The sequence below is a fragment of the Myodes glareolus genome, chromosome 7 (assembly GCF_982192425.1).
Source record: "Myodes glareolus chromosome 7, mMyoGla1.1, whole genome shotgun sequence".
Lineage (NCBI taxonomy): Eukaryota > Metazoa > Chordata > Mammalia > Rodentia > Cricetidae > Myodes > Myodes glareolus.
Genome location: NC_142032.1, coordinates 31,526,220 through 31,538,710, shown reverse-complemented (window position 1 = coordinate 31,538,710; position 12,491 = coordinate 31,526,220). Strand labels below are relative to the sequence as shown.

The window sequence follows — 12,491 nt, the reverse complement described above, 5'->3', positions numbered from 1 at the left end:
GTGTGTGTGTGTGTGTGTATGTGTATGTATGTAACAACAAATATTGAAAAAGAGGCCGTGGATTTGAAAAACAGCAAGGAGGGGTATATGGGAGGAAGGGGGAGTGAGAAATGATACAATTCTATTACGATCTCAAAATTTTAAAATAATTATTATTGAAAAACTAATTACTCAAAGTCCCATAACAGATTAGTTCAAGAATCAAATCCCTATGCGGAAACTCTTCTTCATCTTCAACATATCAGACCAGCACTCCTTCCATGACATATGGATTCCCCAAAGGTCATGGTTTAAGTGCCTTTGTAGATCATTATTCTTCAGTCTTAGAAGGAAAACCACCATATCTTAAGCTGTCTTCGTGTTAACCTAAATTGCTTTGTATAAAAAGCTTAAATGATAGGACAAACTTTACCTTTAAGAAGTCCTATAATCCCAGTGACCTTCCTGGAAGTTTCACAATGTTCTCATGATGGTAGAATCTCCTCCATGTTTCCCTGCCTATGACTATTTTAAAATAAATTAAAAGATTTTTAAGAATATTCATGTATTATTTTAAGGAAGATTAAAAACATTATCTCAATACCCCAATTTTGCCTGAAGGTTTATTAACAACGAGAACATAAACTTTCCAGAGAGAGCCTGCTGAAGTTAGTTCCCAAATCTGCCCAGATTGACTTGGGGATTGAAAAGTGAACTGATAAAAGGCTGAAAAGCTCTGCACACAACTGCCAGTGGTTGTGAAAGGCTGAAAGTCAAGCAGGGATTCAAGACCTATAACTGATCTAAAGGGCCGGGGTTATGGGAGGCTGACTTCACTAAGGAATGGAGTATGTCATTAGGACAATGATTAGAGAGAACTGAGGATTCCAAAACTATTAATGTTTAAAAAATATTTTTAGTTTGGAAAATAGATTGGAAATAGATAAGAGTTAAAGGAATGATGTGGGATTCCCCTCTGTATGCTGTGAACACCATTGGTGAATAAAGGACTGCTTTGAGCCTATAGCAGAGCAGGGCAGACAGAGCTAGGTGGGGAAAACAAAACTGAAAGATGGGAGAAAGAAGGGCAGAGTCAGAGAGAAGCCATGTAGCCCGACCGGAGACAGACACCACCTGAACTTTACCCAGTGAGCCACAGCCTCATGGCGATACACAGATTAATAGAAATGGGTTAAATTAAAATGTAAGAGTTAGCCAATAAGAAGCTAGAGCTAATGGGCCAAACAGTGATTTAATTAATATAGTTTCTGTGTGATTATTTCAGGGCTGAGAAGCCGGGGACCAACAAGCAGCCTATTCCAACAAAAAAAGAAAGTTTTCCCCTCAATGTATGTTAAATAGAAGTTATTTTAAATATGATTACTTTTATACAAAAAGAATACATCAAACCAGTATTTCTACAATGATTATGCAGTCCAAGAGGCACTATAAAGCTCTCAAAGTTTGGCATGTTTTATGTTTTGTTTGATAAAGTTCTCTAATCTTTAAACCCATGTTTAGGTGTATAGTCTGATGAGTTTTCACAAAGTGAAATATCTATACCACCAGTTAAGTTAAGAAATTAAGTTACCACTACTCCACAAGGTTCCCTATTATTCTTCTCAAATATAATAATAACTTCTACTCCTATGGAACTTTCTCCCTCTTTGGTATTCTTTAAATGGAATCTTTATTCCAATAAATAAGCATTTCCAATAATGTATCTATAAATATGCAAGTATGTGGGAAGAACCTCAGTATTATTTCAGCTTTTAAGTTCATTAATAATTAGTAGACAATAGTTTCTTAAGAAATGAATGCACATACACTGCACATTGTTCCCATATGCGGAGTAGATAACACTGAAGCTACTTCAGTTATGTCAGAATCAGCAATCTAGGGTTTAGGGTTAGAAAGTTCCTCCCCACTGAGCAGTGTTCATAGTGTTGGAAGTACTAGTCATCCTGGTGGGAGAGAAAAGAAATCCACGGTAACATTTAGCTGCGGACATTATGTGCTACATGTTATCTACCAGGTAAGATGTGCCCACATTTGGTGACAACCAGCTACTCTCTGATTGGGTTTCTTCTCAGTTTTCCAGAGTTCATATGGGAACTCTACTTAACTTTTTTTGCTCCCCTCTTCCTTCAATCTCTTCTCTCTGTTTTTTTTTCCTGCTATTGAAGTTGAAGCTTGAATTGTTCGACTTTGCTAATGGGTGTGTGGGTGAATTCATCGTTTGCTCCATATGTGGATTTTAGTTGAAAAACAGAGCTGCCGCCAGATAAGCACTACTGTGTAGAAAACTTGAAACGGAGAAGTTGCAAAATGCAGACAAACTTCAAATAGGTCTCAGAAAAGAGAATTTTTGTGTGTTGGCTGTCCTATATTATATACATGTGGTAGTTAAGTTTTGTCAGTTTGATTTGATTGAGAAGAACCTAAGAAATTAATAAAGGATATTTATGAGTATAGCTGTGAAGGTGTTTCCAGGTGTCATTCCACTCGGAGGGCTCTGACCTTAAGATTGGATTAATGATCTCTTCATGGATCTAAGCTATGGTGGAGTTATTAAAGAGACGGTAAATGCTGTCAGGCGAGACTCTCTTGAGGAAGTAGGCACTGGAGCATGTCCTTAGGGGCTATATTTAACTCTGGCCCCTTCAGGTAGTCTCTTGTCTCCCCTGTCTGGCTGTCCCGATGAGGACTGGTCTACTTCACCGTGTCTCTACACTTCAATGGAGACATCAAGGTTTAATGATTGGAGACTTTGTCTCTCTCGTATGCTGTTCACAGTAATAAGAAAAGTGACTAATCTAGTAAGGCCCCTTTAAGGCTGAAAAAACTAAGGAGATCTGTAAACATTAGGCGATTCTTTTCTGATATATTGACTTATTGACTCTGACTCCTATGAATAACTATGTGGGACTTAACTGAACTTTACATGCAATGCGATTGTGGGGGGGGAGGCGTGCAGCCATCTCTAGCCCTCCATTACCTCATTCATAAGCATGAGTATCAGAGCGCACTGCCCCTAAAATGGTGAATTAAAAAGAAAAGAATTTCTTTTAAGGACCAAGTTAGACCATTCTTGGAACTACAGTAGGAAAACTGGGTGGATAATGGAAATGCGTGTTATTTTCCTTGTTCCAGAAGAAATAAAATTATTGGATTACTGTATTCATACTCAAATGGCATCTTCTTCAGATTGTTTCACTGTGTGAGAAAGTTTCTGGATTGGATATCTAGTGTTCATTAAGGGTTTTTCACGAACTGTTACTGGCAACATATGTCAGTGGGACAAAAACAGCTGATTTGAGGAAATTCATATGCTAGCTTTAACGGGGTTGTCATTTCCTTCAGCGAGGAGCAAAGGGAGGCACCAAGAGCATGCCTATCACTTCAGAAAAGTGAGTCTTCACATCCACGTTGTCCCCAAAATCTATTTATTATTACTGTTAATTATTATATGAAGTTTAGTGGGAGAATCAAGGAAGCAAGACTCAGGAAGTGCTTTACATATCAAATGTTTCTTATTGGATGTGGAGTCTCATTTCTCTCTTCACACTGGATGGTCTGGTGTTATCTGCACTGAATTTTTAGATATGAATCATTGAGTTAATTTTCTATACTGCTATTTCATGAAAGACGCTTGGGTTGCAGGTGTTTTGTGCATTGTTAAATCGTGACTAATTGGCGTCTTGAGCGCAGTATTAATTACCGTGTTATGTTAATTCTATTTGTTGACTCGTCTGGAATTAAACGCACATAAGTTCAAAAGTAATTATTTTTTTTTATTTCAACTCTATAAAGTATCCAACAGGCACTCTGCAATTACAGCTGCAGGGAAAATACAGAGCAAATCAAAGCAGGTTAAGTTATGAAAAAGTTTTTAATCTACACCAAGAGAGCGCAAGTGGCCGACGACCAAGGGATGACAGTTTGTTGCATTCTAACAAGAGACTCTTTCACGTGGCACAAACTGTTAGAGGACGGCCAAATAACCATAGCTGTAGGAATACAAAAGAACGACCAGTTGTAAAAACATCATACGTTGAAATAAACTGGATAGATGATGCTTAAAGAAATGTCCCTTTACTTAGAAAGCCCAACCTCTGAGTCATCGCTAAGGTCCCAGAGCTCTGTCTGTTGATGCAGGGGCAGAAGAGGAGGAGGGCTCCCAACACACTTCCAACGTTTGGCTTTCAAGGTCTCCTGCAAAGTTGCCTCATACATGATCTGCATATACAAGAACTCAGAGAAAGCATCCTGTTTTGTTGAGGGGTGCACCAAGGTACATTTTTCATCATTGGTTTCATAACGAGGTGTGGTGAGCAGTCATTTCCAATTTTTCTTTTGGGTTGGACCATTGTTAATGGAATCTATAAAATGAGATACATTAGGATTTGACTGCACTACTTTTTTGTTTTTTTTTTGTTTTTTTTTGTTTTTTTTTGTTTTTTTTTTACTGAGTCTGCACAGCTGAGCAAAACAGGAATACCTGTATACAGACTGAGAGTATGTCATATAGTAATTTGACCTGCACATACATTTATACATTTCACAGAAATGACGCTGTGTCTCATGAACAGACACACGGCTCTGGTACACTTAACAGAAATAAGATAACAACTTCATCATTTCTGTAATTCATCAATATTATATAATAAAGGCTTATAAATCGTTAGCAGAAAGAACTGTAAAACGCAGCAAGCTAAGAAAGGACAACATTTTGAGGTGTGTTTGTCTTTGTCATGCAGCATAACACCAAATTTGTTTTCTTAATAAGATGCCATGAGTTTAAGGCACTTGCAACAACGCCAGATAGCCAGGTCATGTTCTAAACTATGGGACAGAGGAGTGACAGTACTGTTGACAAAAGTTTCAATAATACTAACAATTATGACGTTCATTCAAGTCTACTTGGACCTAAAACATTATTTAATACAAATAAAATGAAATCATAATGCTGTGAAACACTAAAAAAAGTTATATGTACCACAAAATATCACCCCAAAATATCTATTTACATAAATATTTGTTGTGGTCCTATTGTGAAAAAAGACGTTGTGGGAAATGCACAGATACCTCTATTGTAAAAAGTCGGGTTTAATACCCTTGTGTTCAGTATGGTAGCTGACTTCTTTAGGTTCAACATCAGGTCTATCATTTGGAAGCGAAGTGAGGAAGAATCAATAGTTTAAATATTATTCTACATGTGCAATTCACATGTATGCTCTCTAATTTTAAAGAAAAAACTATGACTTGTGAGGATTATAATAAAAATAAATTTGTTTTAAATGCTACATGAATCTGATTCACATCCAAATAATAAAGATCATAAGTATAAAAATCAACTATAATGATTTCCAAAACTCATTTTCTCTAATGTGTTCGGTCTAATTAAATATTGTTATGTCCTTTCCTTGGTGATTTGCAGATTTTCTGTGATTTAAGACACACAGAAAGCCCTATTTCCCATACACAAAAGTATCAACAAGAAAGTCAGTTAGCAAATCAAACAAGTTGGCACTATTCTAGTTTATCCAGATGGTTTTTAGTGCAAGAAAAGAAAAAAAAATGAAAAACTGGGGGCATGGAAAAGTCTAGAAACTAAGATGTGGTTTATGAAGCTGGCCATGAGTTATAGCCCTAGTGTCTTCATTAAGACACAATTTAAATCCTTAAAATTCAATGTTGAAAATCTGATGGATGTTTTCTGTTAGTTATTCCTGGAAGCGAGAGTTCACCTTTATCTCTTGTGATAGTGTTGGGTGTCCTAATTAAAGCTGTGGATGAAATGAACAAAGGTGTATCACAAGTGGCAAACAGTCCACAGTCACACTGGGCCAAAAGCAATGCCTTTCCTCGTCATAGAACCCATATATTCGCGCAAGTTGTCTTAGCCTCACATCCAAGTCCCAAAACACATGGTCCGCATAAATTTCTGGGGATTTGTGGATATCTGAAAAAAGTTAGAGAGACATTCCCTTTCTAATAACAAGGTAAATGTAACATCCTAGCAAGCCTTTAGCATACCTAAGACACACGATCTTGCAAAAAAAATCAAACATTGATTATAATCTCAGAATTATATGCTTTTTTAAAAAAATCAGTTAAAAGATAAATAAGCCTCTAGAAATCACTGAATTTTAGCTCAATGTGTTTGATTTTATATCATTTAGCCTGTTGAAATCCACAGATCCCCCAGGTACTCTAGTAATCTTAAAAAATTGTTTATGAGGGAGAGGATTCCAATAACACAATAATAATAATAATATCAGGATGAATGTTTTGATTGAACTTTATCCTAAATTAAATATACTTTCAATTGTTTTAGGCCTCAAATATTTTAGAGTATTATATTTTGATAGGAAAAGCACATTTGAAAGTAGTTTTGAGTATGAAATTTCAAAGAAAACTCCTGTGATTTATTGGTTAGTCTGTGATGACCTAATGGAAAGATTTTTATAGGAATTTCTACATTTAAAAAAAACCCTACTGAAAAAATAGCAAACCTCTATTCACACACATTTCCATGTCAGGATGCCATCGTGGACAGTTGTACATTTCTCAGTATAAGTAAAATGCTACCAACCAATAAAGCTTCTGGAGGATTCTGCCTATTGAGAACAGAGGTCAACGAGCCTGCCAACAACATACTTGGTTTAATTGCTGATCTTTTCCTCGTGTGAAAAAGACAGTTAGCTTGACATTTTCAAATCTTGTCTTGCTAATGTGAAATTCCAAGGTTGTAACACTTCTGCACTATTTAGATAAAATGCAGTTTTGAGGAATCAGTCTCCTGTGTTCCTCTCTAACCCCTTCTAACTTTCATAATCTTATCCAGGGAATGGTCCTATACTCCTGGCCCAGTTTGGTTTTCCTCCCAGACCTCAAAGAAACAAAGCTCCTTAGTATAGCCATGATACCATTTACTTGGGACTTTCAGACCATAAATATAGTGTTTTGGTTCAGGCCTAAGACAAGAGACTAATTTAAATAATTTAATATCCTTTCTCTCTGAGCCCTGGACTGTGCTGTGACATCTGACAGGAGTTTGTTTTTAATAAAGTTATGAAAATGCTTGAGTCTCTGGCTAGACATGATGATTAGAATCTGTGTCATTCGTTCAGACACTGACATTACAGATGAAAGACAGACATAGCACCTTTTCATTTTTATGTTTTTGGATGGGTCTTCATTCCTCCCCACCCTATCCCACCCCTACCCTAAGGGTTTATTCTTATAAAAGGGAATAGTTTAAGCCTCAGTTTGAGGGTGTTAGGTAATAAATAAAACCAATTGGCTGCTAGTCACTTCCAGGACCATCTTTAAGCACAATATATATATATATATATATATATATATATATATATATATATATATATTTTAAAGATATGAAATGGTATTGTGAATTCTTTTCCCCCTCTACTTTGTCTTGCCAATTTCTCAATTACCATGCACATTTTCAATCCTCCAAAACTGCATCTGTACCCGCCGTGGGAGGCTCGTACAGAACCACAGCCATTGTGCTTTTTGTATCAGGCCAATTTTTAGAATCTATCAGAAAAGAAAGGTAACATTCAGTCTCATCATCTGCTAGGAAAGAAACTGGTTTGACATGAACTCTGTGACCCACGAATGTGTGGTCCTCTTTGTACGATGTCTATACTGGCTTGAAGTCACAGGCTCTGCTCCCTTCCCTTGATGAAAGGGAAGAGCCCTGGTTTTCTGTACCACCGTCATCTATCGTACCTAATATATTATTCTCTATTCTTGGTAGTTCTAGCAAGATACAGACTCTTCTACTAGGTTGAAGTGTTTCCTACACTCTTTCAAAGTATAATCAGAGCAAAGCAAGGCCATTGCAACAATAGAAAACATCGCTTTACTGGTAAAAGGCTTTGCTTCAGGACCACCATGTCAACTGTCATTGTAGGTTCAAACATAAAACATGTGAAGAGCACTATCATAATCTAAGCAATGAGTCCTAATGCCACCGTAGTTACTGGAGCAGCATCAATCAAAGGCATCATGGTGACCCCGAGCACTAATCTTCTCTCTTTCCCTCAGGTTTGCTGGCAGCTGTGTCTCAGAAAAAGCTGTCTTCAGCAAGGCAGAAGCAGGTAAGAGAAATACATTAGAAGTCTATGTCCCAGCCTGAGTTGTCATCAGGTGGTGGCTCGTCACTGTCCTCAGGGAAACTGTCGAAATTGCTTGTGTCTGTGGGTGATGCAACCTGCAAAATGAGAGAATGAGTGAAAGATTTTTTGAGAGTTTTGGTAGAATCGAAAGAGCAACTTGCTTTTAGAGCGCTCATGGGACTGACTGTGTACTTCTTTTATCTTTTCTGTGCTCAAATCACTCTATTTATGAAAGCGATCTTCATGCCTCTCCATGTTGTTACAAATGACAGGCTTTCAATCTGCTTATGGAAGGGTGGCATTTTATCATGCAAGCCTATACATGTTTGATTTTGTTTTCTGTCCTGGAACTAGCTCTTGCAGACCAGGCTATAGACTAGCTCTTATAGAACCACCTACCTCTACCTCCCTAGTGCTGGGATTAAAGGCCTGCTCCACCACCGCCTGGCTGCAGTTGCATTTAAAGGGGCTTGACACTTGTGTACAGAGCCTTACAGCGGCCATGCAGTGCATGATGTAATGACTGTAGGCTGGCTAGGTCTTTGCCTTGAATACTGACAAGTGTATGTGTGACTGTGGGACTCTGGGCTAGCTAGGCATTTGCCTGAATATTGACAGATGCATCTTGCCAGGTGACAGGGAGGCAGGCCAGCATGATGCCCAAATGCTAACAGGTAGAGCACTTATCGAGTTCCGAAGAGGGTTCTATGTTCTGAAGCTAGCTGGCCATCATGACCGCTGCACAAGAGAGGAGAGCGGAATGGGGCAGAACCAGCAAAGGAGGCAGAAGCCAGGACATGGGGTCTGGAAGGCCTTATTATGGATTTTGTATGTTATTTTATTTTATTTTATTTGTTTTTTTGAGATATTGTATGCCATTTTTTAAAAGTATAATGAAAATATTCTATGAAATAAGTTTATTCTAAGTATAATGGAAGTTTAGAGGTTTGCTTTAAACTTGAACAAAATTCTTCCATATTTACTGGCTAAGTCTGATCTTCAGGGCACCAAGCAAAATTCTTATAAATATCCCTACTGTATAAAAGTCATCCCTGATAAATTTAAGTGAGAAAAATTTACATTAACTATTTGGCTCTTCTTACTCTACCCTTACTCTACAGACAAAATCCATGAATATAATTGGGGTCAGTGATGTGAGACACGAGTGCACTTTATTTTGTTTCCTGAATTTAAAAAGAAAGCCACCAACAAAGAAATAAATCTTAGAAGAAAGGACAATGTTTCTATATACAAAGACTCTTGAGTTAATTCCAAAGAACTGGAGCATATAAACAAAATTCATAGGACCATAAATCTGTCCCTTCCTCCTTTGCTAAAACACAACACACTGTATTCAACAGGGGCAGTGCACTTCTTTCAGTTGGAGTCTATTTTAGGTTAGTATGGTGTGCGCAATCCATGTAGTGAACCAGCTATTTAACAGCATTGCCCCTGCTCCAAATCAACTGTACTAGGAAAGAGAACTACCTTTCAGACACTATAGAAGGAGGAAAGAACATATGGCTTCCAAGTCATGCTGGGGTAGGTGTAGATGTGTGAATGAGACAATACGGAAAACGGTTGTTTTAAATTCTGTGTACTCTTTTAGATACAAACATATTTCTAACACGTACGATAACAAAAGCTAACTTGTTTTTATGGATAAAGGGCATTTGAGTTTCAATGAAGAATTTAAAAAGATAAAGATAAATCACACCCATAATAACCATCCACAGATTTGTCGGTATTATATTTGGATTTTAGAATATACCATCATTTTAATATGGTGTTTCGTAGTTTTTATAATTTGATCATAAAAGTCTAAAATATCAAGTCTTTGTTGATTGAAAAATACCATCAGGTGTGTACCATTTATTAACTAAAAGGTCTACTTACACTTGGAATTATGGGAGGTGTCAAGGTGCCTTTTCTTAAGCCTTCCCAATTAAAGCCTTCAAACCATCTAAGAAACAAAAATAAAGACAATTAATGGATTCCATCTCTGCTATATATTCTCACCACAGCATATTTGATATACCTGATATGTAGAAGGGTCTCATGTGGTCTAAGATCCCTCAAACTTACTCTGTAGGTGAGGATGACTCTGAACTACTGATCCTCCCGCCTCCAGTTCCCAAATGGTGGCATTACAGATGTGTGCAGCCACATAGGGCTCAGAATGTTTTTAATGAGCTTATTTTATAAAATATAAAAAACTATTAATTTTTTTAAAAAATAAGTTTTATCAAATTATTAAAATATTTAAAAATCATTGTATCTAGAGATTTTAAAAATATTTAGACTTAAGGTATAATGGTCAGATTCATACACCAATTTGTCATGCAACTTTTTTACAATTTCATTTTGTCTTTATGTCTAAGTTCTTGCACTATCTTAATCTAATAAATGCCATCATGTGCTTCTCTCTATGCATCACAAACACTTTCCATCTTTGCCAGTGAATCAATCTGTCAGTTACAGTGGGGGTGGATGATCAAAGACCAGCTCCACACTGTCACTTGTCACAGCCTGAAGTTGTCTTTCAGAGGTCTCGACTCAGGCAAAAACGGGATCCTTGACTTGACTGCACAAAATAATTTCAGGATGAGCCAGGATGGGACAGAGTTAAAACTGGTTAAGAAAGTATTTAACATAAATTTCAGCACTGGGGCTTGCTAGAGAGAGAAACACTTGCGGACAGTAAGACTCACCCAAGTAAGCAATAGCTTCTCAAGAGAGGGTAAGCTATGTGTGCTGGAAATAGCCATATACATGATTTTTGTGGCTCAAATTGTACCTCAAAAGTTAGATAAGAAATATTCTCTCATCCCTTCTTTTTGGTAAATCAGAACATAGCGTGACTTCACAGGTCCCTTGGATATGGCTGCAATCTGAGAAGGCAGGCTCTGACTAACTTACAGGAGTTACAGAAAGGAATTGCCTGTAACCAGGCAAGGCTTCCAGTGGAGGGATTGGAACACCACCTAGCCACGTAATCTTTGACCTACAATTTTCCCTGTCTACAAGATGTGCTGGGTTAAAGGTGGTGTTGAAATTTGAGGATTGGCTAACTAACGACTGCTTCAGCTCGAAACCCATACCAAGAGCCCATCCCTGACACTGCCTGGGGGGCCAGGACCCAGAGGAAGGACAGCCCAGAGACCTAGGGTAGAATGAAACATGACCGACAAAAAAAAAAAAAAAAGAAAAAAAAAAGGCAGTGAAATGTTGAAGGTCACCTGCATAGGTGTAAGCTTCCTTTGAGTTGCAAATAAAGAATGTTAAAATAGCAATTACTCATAATCAAAACCCTATGTATGTGGCCTTTCTCCTTCCCCTCTATAAGTCTACAGTTTTCTAGGAACTACATTGATAGGAAAAGATATATCTAAATTCCAGTCCACCTATCAATTACTCTATCAACGTCAAAGCCTGGAACCATGTGGAACCCAACTCAAATACAACTAAGTCCTCCAGATCCATTTTACCCATCTGCCTTACCATTGCCACCCCCCCCCATTCATCCCCTAGTACCATGGAAAGTTCTTCCTGAGAATGCAAGGCGGGTTACTTATACTCGCTCTGTTGGTCTACTTGTTAATCAACCTACCTGCCACTCAGCCTGGACCTAAGTGAAATTTGACAGGGAATTACACTATGTTTTTATCAAAATCTCAATCATTCGATTTTATCAATAAAGACTCTGGACAGATGCTGGGGTGATAACCTGCTAGTTCAGAGAGGCAGAGAAAGCACCCAGCTGACCTTCCTCCTCAGCCAATGCCTCCCCAATACTCTTCCTCTGTGTCTCAAGCAATAAAAAAACCTCACACTGATGGCCCCTTCTCCCTACTTCCTGCACGTCTCTCTAGCTGCCCTCCTGACTCCCTCTCTATTTTCTTTCTTAATAACCCTATCTTCACTTCTTGGCAACTGGTTGCTTGTTCTACTTCTTGACCTATGACTGACTTTATTTAATCCTATTTACAATATTCAAGCAGAAAGCTCATGGATTAAAGATGTGTGCTAGGGCTGAACCACATACACCACAGCTACAAACAGGTTTTTCAGTAACTAATGCAATCTCAGGGTTCACAGCGTGATCCAATACCCTGCAACACTACAAAGTCCCCACGATGACTTCAATCTGCCTATTAGCCACTCTAACAACTGTGCAGCTACCACACAGCCTGAAGTCTGACCCTGGACTCCAAGAAGGTCTCTCTACCCTATATAATGCCTGTAAGCCTATTTGCTACCCTATCCACTATGCTGTTACCATAGAAACCATAATCTGACCCAGAACTCCAGGAAGTTCCCTTGGACTCATGCTAACCCTACGTCTGTTTATCAGTTACTTTGCCA

The 12,491-nt window shown here is 38.0% G+C and overlaps 1 protein-coding gene across 2 annotated transcripts in view; it reads right to left on the bottom strand.

Annotated features, from left to right (window-relative positions):
- Window positions 1-3,752: 3,752 nt before the first annotated feature.
- Window positions 3,753-12,491, bottom strand: part of Prkg1 (protein kinase cGMP-dependent 1) — a 1,163,909-nt gene continuing 1,155,170 nt past the window's right edge. For both annotated transcript variants that reach the window (XM_048438824.3, XM_048438823.3), the window contains exons 17-18: window positions 10,023-10,089; window positions 3,753-8,221 (exon numbers count right to left, since the gene is read on the bottom strand). In XM_048438824.3, the coding sequence (XP_048294781.1) occupies window positions 8,123-8,221; window positions 10,023-10,089 (166 nt within the window). In that variant the 3' untranslated portion in view covers window positions 3,753-8,122. The remainder of the gene's footprint in view (window positions 8,222-10,022; window positions 10,090-12,491) is intronic.